Source organism: Eschscholzia californica, unplaced genomic scaffold (genome assembly GCF_041429995.1).
Source record: "Eschscholzia californica isolate CP2 unplaced genomic scaffold, dmEscCali1.0.p SCAF_4, whole genome shotgun sequence".
Classification (NCBI taxonomy): domain Eukaryota; kingdom Viridiplantae; phylum Streptophyta; class Magnoliopsida; order Ranunculales; family Papaveraceae; genus Eschscholzia; species Eschscholzia californica.
The window spans coordinates 40,592,843-40,612,960 of record NW_028238461.1 but is presented as its reverse complement, the minus strand read 5'-3'; the positions used below and the strand labels follow the sequence as shown (position 1 = coordinate 40,612,960).

At 38.7% G+C, this 20,118-nt stretch overlaps 1 protein-coding gene and 1 pseudogene across 2 annotated transcripts; one reads left to right on the top strand and one right to left on the bottom strand.

Annotated features, from left to right (window-relative positions):
- Positions 1 to 8,415: 8,415 nt before the first annotated feature.
- Positions 8,416 to 9,100, bottom strand: LOC147544686 (protein SPIRAL1-like 5 pseudogene; annotated as a pseudogene). The gene is made up of 2 exons (XR_015223553.1): positions 8,753 to 9,100; positions 8,416 to 8,590 (listed from the first exon to the last, which is right to left on the bottom strand). The product of XR_015223553.1 is annotated as a protein SPIRAL1-like 5 pseudogene (transcript).
- Positions 9,101 to 14,296: 5,196 nt separating this feature from the next.
- On the top strand, positions 14,297 to 18,356 carry LOC147544685 (beta-carotene hydroxylase 1, chloroplastic-like). The gene is made up of 7 exons (XM_086637827.1): positions 14,297 to 14,812; positions 14,901 to 14,960; positions 15,061 to 15,132; positions 16,977 to 17,108; positions 17,298 to 17,423; positions 17,678 to 17,734; positions 18,177 to 18,356. The coding sequence occupies exons 1-7, from the start codon at positions 14,417 to 14,419 to the stop codon at positions 18,258 to 18,260; spliced, it is 927 nt and encodes a 308-aa protein (XP_086493953.1). The 5' UTR covers positions 14,297 to 14,416; the 3' UTR covers positions 18,261 to 18,356.
- The last annotated feature ends 1,762 nt before the right edge of the window (positions 18,357 to 20,118 follow it).

Sequence of the window (20,118 nt, the reverse complement as noted above, 5' to 3'; positions counted from 1 at the left end):
TCCTAAGGGAGGAGGCTAGTGGTGTTGGAGTATAACCAATCTGTAATAACTACGTTGAAAAAGGAAGAGGTAACAATAAGGTTCACTTTACTAAAATGATAAACAATAAACGAAGTTCTTTCCGTTCACTTATAAGTTATAAATCTTAAACATATGTTATGGTATGTTCCGGCAAACGACGATAGAATTATCTCAGTTGACATTACATAACATGAAAGCATCAGATACAAATATGATAAAACGAATATTCTCGAGTGAAAACCTAATACACATTTTCATTGAATGTTTATGTATGAGTAAGACTCCTAGGTCTGAACATATGGTACGTAACTCTACCTAGTCAGTTGGTCGTTTATCGAGCCAACTGGGAAACTTGGTCTATATGATTTTAGTATTAACTCGTCGATTGAAACAACATGTCACTTCAGTTCACTAAATGAGGATTTGGCTATTGATGCAGAAGGTTATTTCATTAATCTAGGTTGTGTATAAACTACTATTTTTCACGAAGAAGAAAAACAAAAGAAAGAAGTAGTTTGTCCAGATATAATCGTCAATATAAACTAAATGTAACCCTATTTAATCCTCGACAATTGAATTTTGATGCCTAATTCCACTTGGTGTTTTTCCCCTAGAGTTGCTAGAAACTTTGCTTAAAAAACTACTTGTTTGATATCAATGACATTACTCCTATTTAATTTGTCGTTCAAATCACGTATGTTATCTATAGACTATCATTTGGGATTTCTAAAGAAGGTTTACGGGTAAAAAGAATCGGGTTAGTGTTTGTTTTTCCAAGCCACAGTTGCAATCTAACCCGAGATCTATATTTACTCTGAGCAGGATATGGTAATGTTTGTTTTCCCCTGATGGCTTTCGCAAGTTGATTATGGAACATCATTCATGAAATTAGTCACTTAAGAGGACATTTCTTCAAATAATTCGAAATGACTAAAGAAAACACTGAAACAACTTAATCTGAACAACAAATGTGATATTGAAACCTTTATTTACAACAATTCCTAGGATCATCCTCAAAGCATAAGAAACTAAAATAGCCTATTGCAACCAATAAAGAAGGAAAAAAAACTTATAACAGTCATTTTAGATAACACAAATAACAAGAACATTTTATGTCAATAATATTGAGCAAATGGTTTCTTTGAATTAATCTGTAGCTGCTTCAGGACATTCAATACATAGAGAAAAGTATAACAACAAAAATTAGTCTGCCCATGCAATATATGCATTCTGAAAAAGTCTAAAATGGAAATGGTTCACTTCTTTAACTACTAAATCTGGTATCTATTATATATCTCTTGGTGCATATTACCCGCACGAAATTCAACGATTATCTAGGAAGAGACATCAAAAAGCAGAGTTCTTTGAAAGATGATTACCAATATGAAATGTAATTAGATTCGGCTACAGTCCACGCAAAGTCTGGTACGTTTCGGAGGACCTTGAAGAAAGGGAGAGCCTTGTCTCCCATTTTACTTAGGAATCTGAAGAGGGAAGCCAGTCTTCCTATTAGTCGTTGGACATCCTTTCTACTCTTTGGGTTGGGCATGCTTTTAACATTGTGAACTTGGCTGGGTTGGCTTCTATTCCTCTGTGACTCACCATGACATCGAGGAACTTTCTTGACATCACCCCAAACACGCACTTTTCGGGGTTTAACTTTATGTTGTAGGCTTGAAGTCTGTCAAAAGAGATTTTGAGGTTTGGTATCAGGTCTTTGCGGATCCTGCTCTTCACGATCATGTCGTCTATGTAACACTCGACTGTTTTCCCGAGCTGATCTCCAAACATCCCATTGACCATGCGCTAATACGTAACTCCGACATTCTTGAGGCCGAAGGGCATCTGTTGGAAGCAATATAACCCTCGATCCGTCAGGAAGGCGGTATGCTTCTGGTCAGCCCAATGCATGGCTATCTGATGGTATCCTGCAAAAGCATCCATAAAGCTGAGTAATTCATGGCCAGCTGTGGAATCCACCAGCTGATTGATACACGACAGTGGAAAGCTATCTTCCGGGCAGGCTTTATTCAGATTGGTGAAGTCTATGCACATCCTCCACGTGTTGTTCTTCTTTTTCACCAGTACTATGTTAGCCAACCATTCTGGGTATCGTGCCTCCCGTATTACTCCTGCGACCAAGAGCTTCTCCAACTGTCTTGCGATTTCGGCCTGCTTGTCTGGCGTGAAATTCCTCTTTTTCTACTTCACGGGTTTGCTACCTTCCCTAATGTTGAGCTTGTGGGTGATGATGTCTGGGTTTATTCCCGGGACTTCGTCTGTTCCGAAGGCGAAGATGTGACGGTGCGCTTTCAGGAAGGAGCTCAGTTCCTCTTTCTCGATTTTGTTTAAGGTATTTCCGACATAGGATACTTCACTGATGTTGTCCCCGATCTGCACCTATATGGTGAGGTCTGCCGTCTTCTCCACTTCTTCTTCCTCCTGGACCTTCTCTTCCTCGGGTCTCTCGACCTCGGACCCTGGTTCCTCTGGGAGGGCTGCTCCGCTACTGGTTCTTTGGTGATGTCGCTTTCTAGGGACATTGTCGTCTAAAAGAAAACGATTAGTTTTGAATGGGTTGTGAAGAGGACCCGGGTTACCGAATTCATGATTTTGCTGGAGAGATGCCCTCCTTCTATTGCCAAATGCTGATGTCAAAAATGGCCTTCCGTTATATCAACATGAAACAAGTTAGAAAAACAATTTTCATTACCGAATAATGGTACTGAATATAAACAATGGGACCTCTTTGACTTTCCCTAAACGAAAAAAGCTCGTGATCGAGATTGAATATAACGTTCGTTAATTCTTATAGATTTCCTCTTAGAATAGTGTTATGCATGACACTCTAATGGAAAAAGGCGAATAACTCTGACGAAAGGCAAGACTGAATTCCTCAGTCATCGCAAAACTCTTCAGACAAAGGTCTCATGTCAGTAGTGATGTAGCAAGGACTGAAAAGCAAGAACAACATAGGTTACCATCGCTTCTGATCTTTTAGTTATTTTGTGAATAAAGTCGTTAGGCGGGAGAAGTAGCGCTACAAGCTACATATTTTATTAATAAACAAAATATTTTAGCAAAAATGCGACGCTATAAAAGGAGGAGTCCTGGCTAAACTCACTTTGCTTCGGCAAAACTGGCAGCTCTAGAAGCCATAGCGACGACCAGAGGCCCCAAGGAGGAGTCCTAGTTAAAATCACTTAGCTTTGGCAAAACAGGTAGCTCTGGTAGCTAAGGCGATGACCAGAAGCCTCAAGGATCAGTCCTAGTTAAACTGAAACTTTACTCGAGTAAAACTGACCCTTCACCAAGGTCCCAAGGAGACGTCCTAGTTAAACTGACCGTGCTCAAGCCGGCAAATTAGGCAGCTCTGGTAGCTAAGGCAACGACCAGAAACCTTATAAGGAAAAGTCCTAGTTAAACTCACTTTACTCGAGTGAAACGCGGTCCCCACAGAGGATCCTAAGAAGAAGTCCTAGTTAACCTACAACTCTGGCAAAGGTGACCGGGGATATGAGGAGAAGTCCTTGCGAAACTAGTCATGCTTAGGCAGACAAAACATCCCTGGCAACGAAAGCAACGACCGAGGATACGGGAGGAGTCCCAGTGAAATTGTTTGCGCTCAAGCTAATGAAACCAGCCCTGGTAGCGAAAGCGACGACCAGGGGAGTAAGGAGAAGTCCTAGCTAAACTAGTTGTGCTCAAGCCAACGAAATCAGCCCTGATAGCGAAAGCAGCGACCAGGTGTTTAAGGAGAAGTCCTAGCTAAACTAGTTGTGCTCAAGCCAACGAAACCAGCCCCTGATAGCGAAAGCAACGACCAGGGGTCCAAGGAGAAGTTCTAGCTAAACTGGTTGAGTTCAAGCCAACGAAAAACAACCCTGGGAGCAGCAGCCATGATCAGGGGCAAAGTCCAGACCCGAAAATCATTCTAAGCTATGCAATTACGCTAATTTAGGTTCTATTTTGCAGAGGGAATCAGTAAGCCTAGGTCATGCTAGAGTAAGTCTAAATTATTATTTTTGCAGGAGCGATCATTCGGAGCATGCATAGTAAGTTTAGGGGAAATGCATTAGTAAGTATAGGATTAATTACGCTAATTTAGGTTCTATTTTGCAGACGGAGGAGAAGGAGAAGTAGGAGAACCACCAACGTCCATCGAAACTCTGATAATGACGACAAGAAGACGACCACCCCGTGACGGCGAAACAAGAATCCCACAGACGAAAAAAGAGTCGGTACAGAGGTGCTCGTGGTACCAGTCAAGGAGTGGACTAGAGGGTAGAGGGGACTAGCCACAAGCAAGGTAGAAAGATGATCCTCATTTAGCAAGTCTCGAAGACGAAGAACATCAACGAAGTCCTCACCGGCCACCTCTATACAAAAATGTTAGATAGACGAGTCGTTGTCACTCAGAACCATGTAGAAAGCGACCCCTCACGTCACCACCAGGAAGAGTTCCACTAACCATTAAAAGAGCCATAACAGGTATAAAAGAATCAGCAGTACCCTCAAGCTTACTTATAGGATAGGAGGATCATCGTGAACGGGCGTGACCACTGAAGAGTCACAATAAATGGTCGCCAATAAGAGTGGAGGATCGACATACCTAAACGCGGGAAAATAGAAAAGAAGCACAAAAGCATAAAAGCCAAACGGTAACTTTTTATTCATTCTTAAAAGGGACTTATTACAGAAGTAATTGCATAAAAGGACACCGAAGCTACAATAGACATTCAGGTCTATTACAGAAAAAAAATGGATTAAAACCCTCAAAAGGAAGTCGAGGGCAAGGAAAAAACAAAAGAACGTGAACGGCTAGAAGAGCAGTCACCCAATTCGATTGGAGAAAAGCTGAGAAGTTACCAGGTACCCCTTTCTAGAAGAGCTGCGAAGAAAAGAAGACAACCGAGGAAAAAATAACCCTCTTGTCATCATCACCTTGCCCTGAGCACCCCAGTTGGAGGCAGCACTGGTAACCCTACTTCCTTGTGGAATCTACAATGGGTCATGAGGTTACCACGACCATTATGGAGAAGTCACCCTTTACCATGGTCATTATGGAAAAACATCCTTCAAGCAGGTAACTGGTATGAAATCAAACAGAGGCCTCATCTCGGATCCTCGATGGAAACAGCAGATAAGGAAAAAGAGTTGGAAAATAACGTGAAAGGAAGGATACTTTTGATCAACTTTTGGTAATGAGGAGTTAAAGAATCAAAGTAGACTATTTATACTGAAAAGAAATAACCAAGAGACTTCTTTAAAACAAATGAAGGGTCATTAAGGCGAAGACCAAACACATCTCAGGAACGCTCATAGGAATAATGACCAAGGGATACACATAGCTCAAGATCGATCAAGTTTGAAGGGATATCAGCGGGTCTCGAGGAGACTCGTCAACTCTCCCGCTAACCAGACTCCACGTGTCCACGCATGGCGAAAAAACTATCGTGTGCAGTAGCCCAAAAAGATCAGCGTCGAAAACGCGTGATTAGAAGATCAAATACGTGACGTCACAGAGTCATGCATGGAAAGGAAATTAATTGCTTGAGAAGAAGTAGAAACATGTCTCAGGAGAACAAACCACGCGTCCATCAGTCCAAGGCAAACACAACTTGAATCAGTTCTGGCGAATACAACCTTAGAGAAAAGAGGTTTTACCAGCTCGGTATTAATCAGCTCAACAATATGCAGCTCTGGAAAATCAAAAGAAATACCAAGCTTCACAAAACAGCTCTGGTCCAGGTAAAATCCTTAACTTCAGGGTCTTCAATGTTTAAATCACACGAGTTACTTCTACTCATCAGTCTCATTACTTTCGACCAAGGAGTGGCAGGACTCATGATGATGCACAAAATGTCCAGACATTGACTAACGTTTGAAGAGTCAAGATCAGACCTGAAGTCTACTAGGTCAACCCTGCTTAAGGTAGCAGGACACTTGAGCCCCTGATGGTTCACCAAATATTCCCCTAACTGGGAGGTCGGCCAGAAAAACCAACCCTACAAAACGCCCTTGGCATGGACAGATTAGCCCTGGGGTCTTTAAAGGAGTAAGGGGGGTCCGCACAGCTTCGGCCAGTGTCTTACTCCCAGAACTGGGGAGGCACCAGCGCCAAGCGACCTACCGACTTAATCCCGAAACTTTCAGAAAGATCTCAGTGGGTGACACATCTTGAAGTGTTTAAGCCAGTTTGCACTCCACGTATTTAAAGGAGGGAACTTCTCCTTTAGAGTCTAGCTATCACATCGGCAAGATATCTACGAAGAATACTTGAACTTAGGAACTTCCACTTATCAAAGATCCGAGATAGACTCTAAGAGAAACCCTAGATACTCAAGAGAGGAAACTTCTCTTTCGGTTTGACGGCAACCGCCTCACCACCGCCACTAATCACAGTCGGCCTAATATCGCATATAAAAGGCCCCCACATCGTTCTTCATAGGACACGATCTCTTTACCCCAAAAAGATCAGAAGAAACTCAGAGTTCTCATAACTCGCCCCCAAAAGTACCAATCAATATTCATTCTTTTACTGCAAATAGCACCCTGACTGGCAAGAACAAGGAGTTGGAGCAAGGAGCAGGAGCGGGGAGGTGGAATAAAGAGAATCAGAGCTGGAACCAGGAACACTAGGCTGAATAACACACAACAAAACGGGATAATCATACATAACGGAGGTTGTCATGCATCAACTCCCTTTTCCATGTTGACCTAACGGAAGGCCAATTTTTTATATCAACAATTAGGATGATAACTTTCCATGATTGCGTATCTTTTGACACTGACAGATCCTCTGGAGGTTTGAGGGCCTTGTATAGAAAGTGGGCTTTTGGCACGCTTTAGCCTGAGACCTAAGTTCAGGTTAGAGCTTAGGTTGGGAAATCTAGGTGCGTTTCCACCTTCCCGGGCCGTTGGCCAAGACATGACTTTAAGGTGTCGCCCCGACCCTGCAGACCTCCCTTATTGTTCTAAGACCCAGAGCAGAGCTTTTACTAAAACTGAATTGGCTAAGTTTAGAGTCAAGGCATGACACTTAAGAAACTGGTACCGACTTCCCTGTTTTGGGCTTAGATGGCAGAGCGCTTTGAGATTTGCCTTCCTGATGACTTGGATTCGATTCGACCCATTTGATTCTTCGCCGTTCTATTGACTTCTTAACTTGGTCAAAGCTGGCCACTATTTGGGTCGGAATGTACCTCTCGAATTTGTCTGGCATTTTGGTGGCCACTAAGAGACCTTAATTCACTCTATAAGCAACATCGATACAACCACATCGATACAACCACCAAAAAAAAGTAATGTAGGAAACTAGATAATCTCTATTTTAACTATTTGAGATAGTCACAAGATGTCCTAAATATATGTTACTATATCTGTTAGATCTTCAAATATCTTGGACTTTTCTTGATTGTCAGATCTCGTCAGTTGGATATATCATGTTATTAGTCTTTCAATTGACTTTGTTCTTCTTAGTCACTGATCTTGTGGTTTTCTCCACGGAAATACACTTTGTGAGAATAGTACTACATTTAGAATTGACACTCTAACCACCAAAAATATAATGTCTAGGTCCTCTTCACTCGTCGCCAATTCGTATTGAGTTGGATGACCACAAACTTTACAGACTTTCTTCCTCAACCTTGGCTTCTCCTCCTCAATCATCACCAAGATTATCTTCACAATTTTCATCCTACAGTGGATGTTACTTAGTAAGGCCTGTGCCTACCTATTAATAAGGTATATTTTACTGTTTAAAGGTCAAAGGGATGGTTCTCCTCCACCCTTTGTCCTTCCACAACAAAATCTTATCAAGCCTCATCCTCCACTTTCTAGGTGTTATAATACTGCTAATCATCATCATTGGTAGATAGATAAAAAAATGTCACTGAATCAAAACCTCCCTTGTGTAGTAATTTAGATAATATGAACAAGTAAACAATTCAGTAATGGTGGTTAATTCAGTAATTAGGTAGTTTATGGTCATCTGGAGATTATCTTCTTTGGGGACTTTGTTGTTTCAGAATGGTGGTTAATTCATTGTCTAATCTTGACAAATGAAGAATGTAGCTAAACAAGTGAACAATTTGAAGAGAAGAAAACCAATAAGAAACCCTCAAGTATGGGTTTTGTTTAGACATTAATAACCTAGTTAATTAAAAAAAAAAAGTATAGTTTACAACCCACAGAAACAACATCAATTATAAGTAACTAATCACACATAAAACTCACACATATTCATGGACTACACAGCCCTTATTCTATATTATCTTTGTATTAAATTAACCACACAAGATCTTCGGTGTATGTCTGTACGAAGTGATTCATATATATATATGAAAAGAGAGAGAGAGAGAGAGAGAGAGAGAGAGAGAGAGAGAGAGAGAGAGAGAGAGAGAGAGAGAGAGAGAGAGAGAGAGAGAGAGAGAGAGAGAGAGAGAGAGAGAGAGAGAGAGAGGGGAATGTGTAGTGGATGAAATGATCAGATTGAGTTGTCTCCAAACAAGTACCCAAGAGTTGAATCGCCTCCGGGGACAGATCGAACCTTTGTAGACGGGCGATCCTGGATGAGGGAAACCAAACAAACAATTTAAACCGAAAAAGTAAAAAAAATCATGAGATAAAAGTAAGTCTAATATATAATCTACTTGATCAATGAACTCCTTTGATAAGAATAGCTAGTATTACTTCTACTGCTACTACTACTACTACTACTACTACTTACAGTAATGATTTTGTTGCCTGAAGTCGGATCACCCTCGTGAGTTTTGTGATGTTTGTTTGACAAGTTTGAGTTCTTTGAAGGAAAGGGGATTCTTGGTGATTCACCAATGCTATTATCATCTCCCCATGGTGGTTTCTGTACTACTTTGTTGGATGAAGGAGGTAAAATAGGAGTAGTAGTAGAAGAAGGATCTGAACCAAACAGATACCCTAATGAGCTCTTCCCACCACCATAGCTCTCACCTCTACTCATGGCTGCCTTTTCAAAACATAAAAGTCATTATTTTATGTTGTTAGGGCACATACATATATAGTGAAGTGAAGTTTAACCATATTATGATGATATCCTGTAACTATGTATGTATATATAAAAGTGATGTTTCTTTAAATTTTGGATTCTTTTCTCTTTTCTATGAGGGGCTTCTTGAATGTTAGGTTGAAATATATATAGTGTATATCACAAGCATATTACATAGATGACTTATATGTATATTAATTGTGTTGTCACGAAATCCGGTAATCAAAGAAAAACAATAGGAAAGTAAACAATCACACAGGATACAAGAGATTTACGTGGTTCGGTTGGTGAGACCTACTTTACGGCGAACAACAGCGCAAAGATTTTCATTATAATAAGAAAACAAGTTACACAATTCGTAAGAATTTGAAATTTAGGTATCCCTAGAGTTTTAGTTTATATAGACACTATAATTCTGATTCCACCGACCCACCGTCTCACCGACTCTCTCTTTCTAATTCCCGACATCTACATGAATACCGCTAACATTAGTAATGGCCTTGATTGCCCTGCTTTGCATACCAACCCTGCTAAATAGTCCAAAATTTTGTATAAGTGGGTTGGCAGATCGCGAACCGGATTAAATCTCGACTCATATTCAACACACTTTCAACAAATTAGATTCCATGTTACATAGAGAAATTACTATACCCTTTTCATCTTTTAGGTAAGTGGGGTCAAAGGAATGATAGTTTGTACAAAGGTTACGGATGCTCACGGCAGTTAGTGCGAAAATGTTCTTAAATGTGTTTGGTTTATTTTCTACGATGGCAGTCTTGTCGATCATATGTTGTGATTTTACTTTTATTAATGGTAGATCAATTGAACTGAAATATTCAAATCCAAAATACTACAACGAAATATTCCACTAAAAATCTAAAACAAAAAGAATAACCGTTTAAATCTTCAAATACCTAGACTCTTCCTACTCCACCATTATTTTATGTTAAAATATGTTTACCTCTTGATTAAGTAGTTAGAGTTTTTTTTTTCTTTTCTCTTCTCTTGTGGATCTGATTAATCATCAACCCTTCTCACTTACATGATTGTGGTGATCGTGAAGAAAGAAGAAAATATTTTCAAGAATTTTCTCACAGAATTATGGTCACTAGAATGTGTACACATTTGACTTACAATAATATGGAGAAAGAGGAAAATATTGTCATGCATGCATGAGTTTGTACCCTGAAGGAATAATCAGCGGGTCAAAAACTTTTAGCCAAAGTTCACAGAGACAAGTTGGTTAGCAGTCGCCAGTCAACTTTTAGGATTTTAAATAAAAGTTTAAGCAACTCTAATCACACACCCAATATCTCTCAACCACTTCACAAGTGCTTTACTAATACTAGTCAAATGGAAAATGTTAAAGGCACCCCTCATAAGTGTTAAAGTCGCCTCCTTCACTCACAAACTACCCCTCAAATTTGCCACGATGGAGGCGCTTTTAACAATTAAGGTGTGATTTTGTGAAGTATATACCTACTAATGGCGGTTTAGGTTTAAGTCATAGAATCAACCAAGACCGAGTTAAGATGTGATTTTTGGAATGTTACATTTATGTTATTTGACATCTATGTTTCGTTAATCGTAAGTAATTGACTGACCTTCTTATATTATCGGTAATCAATATAATAGCGAAAACCGGTTCAAGAATAAAAGTGAGACAACATGAGTATGTTTTGCTAAAAAGTGATGGGAAGTTATGGAAATTGAATTGATTGACAATAGCAATGGCCCCTCTACCAGGTGTACTGGGTACTGGCTAGTTACAAGAAGATCAGTACACTTTAATATTGGGTTAGTTAATTATTAAGTAGGGTAGATTTGGGTGGAAAAGGAAATTGTAGGACAAAGGAATCCCCAATTTAGCTATGTAAGTTTAATTACTTAGATAATAAGTTGTATTTGCTTAAGATAAGACTTGGACGATTATAAACCTCAAAAATGTGTTTTATAGGTAGCTTGTACCATTTGAAGTGTAAGGGCCAGATGTGATTGGTACATTTGACATTTATATTCTTTAATTTATTTTTATTTTGATAAATGGGAAAAAGTAAAAGAGGTGGTGAGTTCGATCTACGTCACTGTGGCATCCACATCACTAGATCGGTAGCTCGTGATATTCCATCGTGGCCACCACTTAAAGAAAAAAAAACGATCAAATGGTGCATTGGATATAAGGTTTATTGGCCAAATGCATCTAAAAATGCCATAACCCTATACAAGAAATTTATTAGAAGTAAATATAAAAAAGAAAAAACGCAGTTGATCATCATTTGACAAGATATAATTAAGCCATGCACTAATGTTTGGTCTTCCAGAGGACTATATGACTATAGCCAACGATCATCATATATTCATGTCTATAAAATTCAACAGTCAACTTCTAAAAATGAGGACAGTCTAGTCGGTCAACCTATTCGGTCACTCGTACCGGTCGGTTAGCGGTCGGTCCTTCGACATAGAATTTTGACCGTGACCGTCCGCCAATTCTTTCGGGTCGGTCGGACACTGGCCGTTATGACCATCGGGTGTCCATGGATACTTTTTATCTCGGTCGAACGGGTCGGATAACGGTCTTCCAGATCTTTTTCCCACCCCTAATTGTAATAGACTCTAAAGTTTAATGCATTTACCTTTCAAAAAAAAAAAGGCAAAGTGATGAAGAGGTTGCGCGGATGAGATTTTGAGGGGTCTGGTAGAAAATTTTGACAGCCCCTAACAAAATAACATGAAAAAATTGAAACAATATATAAAAGTAAAGGACAATATCTCCATAATATTTTTAACGACATTATACAAAAATGTATTATGCAAGAATTTATGCATCAATGTACTATTTGTATAATTAATTTACTTACAAAAATTTGAATTCTTATACTGCAATTATGTAACAAAAGTACAATACCCTACTAGACTGCTCCAATTGACAATCACAATAATTTAATTGAATATGCAGTCATTATTTTGAGAAGTGTTCATGTAACAAAATAAATATGCGAGTTAAAGAGATCGGGAGTGCTACATGTACAAGATCCTAGACAAAATTTGTGACTTAGTGACTCTTTTTCACTAAAAGACAAAAATTGATCAAAGCTTTTCAAAGTTTGACTTTGATCGGGATCGTTCAAATGACATTTTGTCAAGAATCTTGTCAAAGATTCTTCTCCGACTAGGTCGCCGCCCGGAAAATTCACTCACTCTCTCTCTCACTCTCGAAACTCCGGCAAAGGGACCCTTCGCCGGAGTTTCTAGAGAGAGAGAGAGAGTGAATTTTTTTTTTTCATGGTCGCCGGCGGAAAATTTTTCGGCCGACGACCTAGTCGGAGAAGAGAGAGAGTGAGATGAGGTGGAGGTCTTTTATTTCCCTATAACAACTTACAAAATAAAATTGATTAATTTTTTACTAAGTCTTCACACTCCGGAAACTATTTTGCTTTCCTCAAAGCGCTTTCTGACATGCTGATTCACTCAGGTAAAAGAAAGGTTTGAATTGTGGTTAAATTCTGGCTTTCTGACATGCTGATTCACTGAGTGAAAAATTGGTTAGTTGGTTAGATTGGAAGAACCCATTCTCCTCCATTAATGAAGTATTAATTTATATCAAGAAGAGATAACGCGCTTTACTGCGAGAAATCTAACAACAAAAACATATTTAGTGGTTATGGTTGTAATTGGTGGTGGTTGTCAGCGTCATGGCAAACAATTTAGGCGTCCAGTGTTGAACTTAAATCAGGACCCTTTTAGAAAATAATTGTTTACAAAGAATCCAAATATCAGCTCTTGGTACGGTTATTGTAAGACTTAACTTTCATATTCTCCATGGGCAACTATATGATGCTGATGCCAAAAGTGGTTTTCGATTATCATTGGGTAAATCTTAACTCGATTCCACATTCCCATGTCTCGAGGCAAGACGAACTCAAGGTGTCGGACTGATTTCTGCAGACATCTCTTACTGCTCTAAGACTCAACGCATAGCTCTTTGTCAGGGTTGGACCCAATTCTCTTCTTGGTTTATCTTTAAGCCAAAGTAGAGCTCGAGGCATTCAGGAACTCGTGCTGAGCTCCCATGTTAGGGCTGAGGGGGAAAGACTTCGTCTGATCTAGCCCCCTGATGACTTTAGCGATGACTAACATGTGTACACTTGGGTCTATCTGTCTAGTTCTTAACTTGGTCAAAGATGACCAGTATTTGGCTCAACACTACCAATTATTAGTGTTTTTACTTGTGTCTTTTGACGCATTTCTTTTTTAAAATGCCAAGGTTTAAACCATCGTATTTTTAATAGAGAGACATGCCACTCTTGCAATCTTATATTAAGTTTAGAGAGAGAGAGCAGACATGAGCCAAGCTATTTAAAATTCTCTAGAAGAAACTCGAGGTATTGGCATAGCTCGTAGAAAGAAAAAAGCAAAAATTCTCCTAATAGGAGGTGAACCTGAAACCATAAACACTTGACCGAAGAGGATTACAAACTCCACTCTCATTGCATCTATGATAAGTTGTATATCGTAATTTATTTAATACGACTACTCTATAAGAGAGACCAATGAAAAAGTGGTCCACTACAGGTGTTGACACATGACCCGCCTCCCTACCACACGGGCCTGATGGTTGTAAAGAAATTGTTTGGACCGTTCTTTTACATGAGTACAAAATATTTTGACTTGCTGACTCACCTTCACTAAAAGACAAAAGAATTCAAAATTTAACCACAATTCAAACCTTTCTTTTACCTGAGTGAATCAGCATGTCAGAAAGCCAGCGCTTTGAGGAAAGCAAAATAGTTTCCGGAGTGTGAAGACTTAGTAAAAAATTAATCAATTTTATTTTGTAAGTTGTTATAGGGAAATAAAAGACCTCCACCTCACCTCACTCTCTCTCTTCTTCGACTAGGTCGCCGGCCGAAAAATTTTCCACCGGCGACCATGAAAAAAAAAAAATTCACTCTCTCTCTCTCTCTCTAGAAACTCCGGCGAAGGGTCCCTTTGCCGGAGTTTCGAGAGAGAGAGAGAGAGTGAGTGAATTTTCCGGGCGGCGACCTAGTCGGAGAAGAGAGAGGTGAGGTGGAGAGAGAGGGGTGAGGTGGAGAGAGAGTGAGGTGAGGTGGAGGGTTTTTTATTTTTATTTTGAAACATATTCTCCATAAAATATGTTTCTCCGGAAACTTTTCAAAATTTTGCATATTCCTTTAAAAATTTAACTCCCCGGAAACTATTTAGCTTTCCCCAAAGCGCTGGCCATTTTTTTCTTAGCTTTGAGTTGGATACCTACTCTTACTGCTCTGTCTATCACTCTATCCTTTGGGACTTCGGGAGTTTGGAGCAACTCATAGTTCAGTAAAACCCAAGATAGCTTGGTCGATGGCAACAAGATTTTCAATTTCACAGTCTACCATCCCTAAAACCTCCATCCTTCCTCAGAATCCATTTTTAGGACCCCAATCGTTTCGACCAATAAGCTCCTCTTATCTATTCTCTCAGGCAACTATCCAACCTCAACAGATGATTTTCCCGGCAACTAAAACAATAAACTCCACCATTTGTTTAACCATGGAAGAGAAACAACAAGGGATTTTAATAACAGAGGAAGCTATTAATAACCCAAGATTGAGTTCAGCTGAATATATGATTCAGATCCAATCAAGGGCAGCAAAGAAATTTGAAAGGAAAAGATCAAGGGGATATATTTACTTAGTTGCTGCAGTTCTTTCCATGGCGGTTGCTGCTGTATTTTACAGATTTTCATGGCAAATGCAGGTTTTTTCTACTCTCTCCCACTCTCTGTTTTTAATGATTCACTCTCTAGAACTTGGGTTATTGATTTCTTATGAACTCTTATTAATAGGGTAGAGAAGTCCCAGTTTCAGAAATGTTGGGTGCGTCTGCTCTATGTGTTGGAGCTGCTGTAAATATTCTTTCCCCCAAAACCTGGATAGAAATTTGAAAATTCGACCAAGAAAGATGGGCATTTCAGTAATTGGGTTTTTGAAATTTTGAATTATCAGATGGGGACAGAGTTTTGGGCAGGATGGGCTCACAAATCACTCTGGCATGGTCCATCGTGGTATGTACACAAGGTTGGTAGTTTTTTACTTGTGTTTTCTCTTTTGAGTTGTATTTGTTTGGAGCACAGGTTGAAAATATTTTAATGGTGTGTTTGGATGGCGGAATCTTGATTCTTTGGGATTCATGATTCCACGGATTCATGAATCCATGTAATATCTTTTGGTTTGTTTGGCAACTAAGAATCCTATGATTTATTATCATTTGAGTATTTTTAAACGTCTTTAGAAAAAATATGATTTTTGAAAAGAATGATGATTTTGTAGAAGGAAATATTTTTTTGTTGATTTTAAGTTCGAAATTTAGGTTCATTAATCCAAAATCCTAGCAAATCCTAGGGGTAGGGTGGGATTTTGGTCCAATACAAATTTTTGAATTAGGAATAGTTAGGATTCAAGAGTCCTAAAATTCTTGGTAGCCAAACAGACCAAAGATTCATGATTCCTACCAAATTCCACTTTTAATAGGAATCTTACTTAGGAATCCTGCAACCAAACACACCATAAATATTTCTAAATGTCCAGTAATGTCTTTGGTATTAAGGACACTTGAAATATCCAACAATATCTGCAACATGGGTTTGGGAGATTTTCCTCTAATACCGAAGATATTTGCTTTGGATACAATGTCTGCAACAATGTAGAGTAGGATTACAGGTCAATCCTACTCTACTAGTACCAATAGGCAGCATAGGGATCGGGAAAGTAACTTAAACTTTCACTATGACCAAAGCCCGCCAATCCCCATCAGAGGACTCAGGTAAATCGGTTCGGGATAATCAGGCTTGAGGTGCAATTTTAACTTACTGAAAAGTTTAATTCCAATTTCATGATAACCCAACTTGACATAGTTTACCCTGTTCACTTGCTAAATACTCCCAACCTCTTAGCATCTTATAACAGTTTACAACATCTTTCTCACTTGTAAAGGACCAATATGGGACTATGTGAAATTTAAGTTAGGTTTTGGTTTGACTAAATAGTCCCACATGGAAAACAAAAAAAAAATTTCGCGTGGTTGTGATTATAAAGCGAACAACTAAACTTCTTGGGTCCTATGTGCGGTGTTACTTCATTGGCTGCGCTTCCAACTCAGACTCATTCCATAATGGGTTGTAGAACTTAGTCCTTCACACAAGATAATGGGCTACTTAAGGTCCAATTTTTATTGACAAAACTTGTAGACGCCCTAAACCTAACAGGCTCGGGCATTGGAGAGGATCCCGTGTGAGTATTTTCTCCCGATCCCGCCCACCCTTTTTCTTCGAGTCGGGTAAGATATGCTCATTTTCGGCATGGCCCCAGCGGGCCATTTCAGATCCAGGGGCATGTAACCGGTAGTAGGAGTCAGGTGAAAATTTCACCCCTAAGTAAATAAAAATAAAAATATTGCATAAAAGAAACTATGTGCTTATTCATGTCCACACATATACTCAATCTATGACTAACTCACTATTTTGGGTCAGCGTTCCCCGTTCAATTTGGCCTTCAAGGGCCAAAAGAATTTCAATTTGTTCTCGGAAATACTTTTTAGGTCAAAATGGAACTAATGCTAAAAGATCTTAAAACATTTATTTCCACATCATCCATCATTCTCTTCTCCATTTCGTCACTTCCCACCCCCATTTCGTCTCTCCCTCTAGCCACCTCACCCTTCTTCTGCAAAAAGTCGTCCGACAACCTTCACGTAAATTGGCTCTTGTTTACTAGATTAAATTGCAAAAACCTAAGAGAAATTGATACTCTATTTACGAGAGTAAATTCCATAAAGTATATTTTTTTATTTGGACATATAATTTATTGAATAAGAAAGATTTTTGATTGATGAGGTGATATGAATATAAAATGTTTTTTTTCAGTCCCATCATCGACCAAGAAAGGGTTCCTTCGAGTTGAATGACGTATTTGGCATTCTCAATGCTCTTCCAGCAATCTTACTTCTGTCTTTTGGCTTAAATTGTGGAATCTTTCCTAGCCTCTGCTTTGGTGCGGTAAGTTTGCATCATAAATGATTATATTTCCTATTGTAGGTTCAATTTCATACCAGCCATGGAATGTAACCAATTATACTGTTGAGAGGAACTCAATTTGTTTTCTCCCTACGATCATAATGCTGAACTGTCAGTAACAAATTGAACCGAAGACCAAGAGACTATCATAATTGTTATGTCAATTGGCAGGGTTTAGGGATAACGGTATCTGGGATGGTATACATTTTTCTTCACGATGGCATGGTACACAATAGATTTCTGGTTGGTCCCATCTCGCAGGTTCCATATTTTCAGAAAATTGCTGCTGCCCACCAGGTAAATGTACACCTTTTATCATATCTAATTACAACTAAAACAATAAGGTCTAATAACAGTGCCGATGGGAGAACGGATATGGAATCACGTTCCACGTCTGGTACCCATAATTCTCCCTTAACCACTTGGCTAAAATGTTTGTCTAAGAATTACAAGTACGACTAATGTGCTACTTAGAAAATTAGCATCTGATCCAAGTATTTTTAATCATAGTATTCCTCAAAATGCCTGATTCTTCTTTTTACGTTTTTCAGATACATCACTCTGGTAAATTCAAAGGAGTACCTTTTGGTTTCATTCTTGGAGCTAAGGTTGGTGAGGCCTACTATTTTACTTCTATGCAACAATTTATTTACTTCTTACAAGAGTTATCAAGATACAAACATGTGATCTCTACTGTCTAATGAAAGGAATATTAGTGGTGGTAGTACCACAAGACAATCCACTACTTCGATACATATAGCACTGTGAAAATAGTCCCACATAGGAGAAGGACGATCTAGCAACCAATAATATAATGTTTAGGTCCTCTCTAATTATCATCAATTGATTTTGATTTAGATGAACACAAACTTAACATATTTTGCAATACGACACAAAAGTCCTATTGTAGTCGATTCCAACAACTGCGGCTTCCATATGTCTAAGGAAGGAGATAAACCTTAAATACATTACTAGGTAATTTGCTACGTTAGCTTTTTAAACACGAGCGTTCTTACTATTTGTTTAAATTGTTCTCATTTTCTTTGTTAGGAATTAGAAGAGGAGGAAGGAGGGTTGGAAGAGCTCGAGATAGAAATATATAGGAGATTTCATGTCTCTAAAACTCGTGACTAACAATTATTGAGGTTCTGATTAAGTTTCTGGTTATTAAAGTTGAACCAACAGTTTTGACATTCGTTCCTGAGTTTTTCGTGGAAGCATGTAAAGAAAGATATGTAAAAAATAACTTTGTGAACAACAGCATGACACCTTTAGCGGAAGATCTCTAACAAAAATCACAAAAAATTGAAAAGAAATTAACAAATGGAGACTAGGGTTTTTTTTGTTGTTTAAAAACTATATATATACATACACACACACACACACGGTAGGGTATAACCCATGTTCATAGGGCACACTCAATTTGATTCAATGCAATACATGGGTGAGTTAAATTTGAAGTCGAAATATTCAAGTGAACTAATAATTTCTTAGTGATTTCATTTACGTGATGTTCTTCCAATATTTTTCTTTCCCTCAAATGATTTCAAGATATTTTTCTCATGCATGGGTGAGGAGACTTTTGTGGTTTACAGGAAAAAAAAAATGAAGAACAATCCAATCCCAATTGGGGTTTGCCGTTGTAAAACTATATGTTGTTTTCTTAGAGAAGATCTTAGATGTTAAATAAATTGGTTATGGAACATCCGCTGATTTGTTGAAAGTATTGAGACCTTTTTATCGTCGTTCAATGAAAGGTAAGAGCTACATCGTCTGTCATACTAAAAGATTCGACCAATGGATAGTTAGAGCAGGTCCAACCCCAGTTGGCTAAGGCCGAAATTTCAAAATTTCAACCTCAGTTGGGGGGGTCCAACCCAGTCGGTTGGGACTGAACTCCAACCGACCTCTTCAGCCGACTTAGGGTTTAGGGTCGGGTGAAGTCCCCACCATGACCGTTTGGGACATCCCAACGGTCTTGTTGGGGATGAACTCTAGGCGTTGGATTTGTTCCAACGCCTAGATCTCGATCTAGCCGTTGGAGGGTTGAACCCATTCATTCTTCTCATCCCACTTTCAATCTTTCTCTCTTATCTCGTCCAATTTCTTTTTATATTTCCCATTCAATCTTTTATTTCGATCTTCCGATAATTAATCTCCTAGATGTTAACGAAATGTTCGACCAAAGTTTTATGGGAATGTTGTCTCCTACTTTTCTGTCGGTTGAATCAGGGGATGCCGACGACGAAGATGAAACTTTGGATGATTCTTGTGGGAAAGAAGACACGACTTCAACCAAGACAATTAGACGGGAACCGTATAACCAGATGAAGATATTTTACTTATTAACTCTTTTTTGAAAATCACATTTGATGCGGTTGTCGAAAATTGTCAGAATTATAGAAGTATTTTAGAAAAAAACAGCGGTAGACTATAATGAGCATGCAAAGCATCAACGTACACAGGAGTTATAACTCTCGTTTCAGTGAGATAAATTCTGAATGTCAAAACTTTATCTCTACTTTGAGGCTAGTAAATAAAGTTCCAAAAAACGGGGAAAACGATTATGACCGGATAATTATTCAAACTTTTAATTTCTTTATTTCTATCTTTTGACTTCATAATATAAACTTAAAATAAATTTTGTTTATTTCAGTTACAAAGAGCACTTGAAATGAGGAAAAATATCACAAAAGAAAAGGTTTTAGATTCCAAACATGTTTACAAAATTTTGATGACAGACACAAATGGATGTAAGACATGTCATGAGAGTCAACATTCGGCAAAAGAGATTTTAATACCAATCCATCAGAGGAAAAACTAATTAGCCATGAACACGCCAAAGCAAATGCAAGAGTTGGAGAAAATTTCATACATTTGAATGCTAAAAACAAAGAAGCCAGTAGTTCTTCAAAGGCTCTGATGGAGGGATATTGGGAAAAGAGAGGCCCAACGGAGAACAACAACGAAGAAGCTCTACGGATTCAACAAG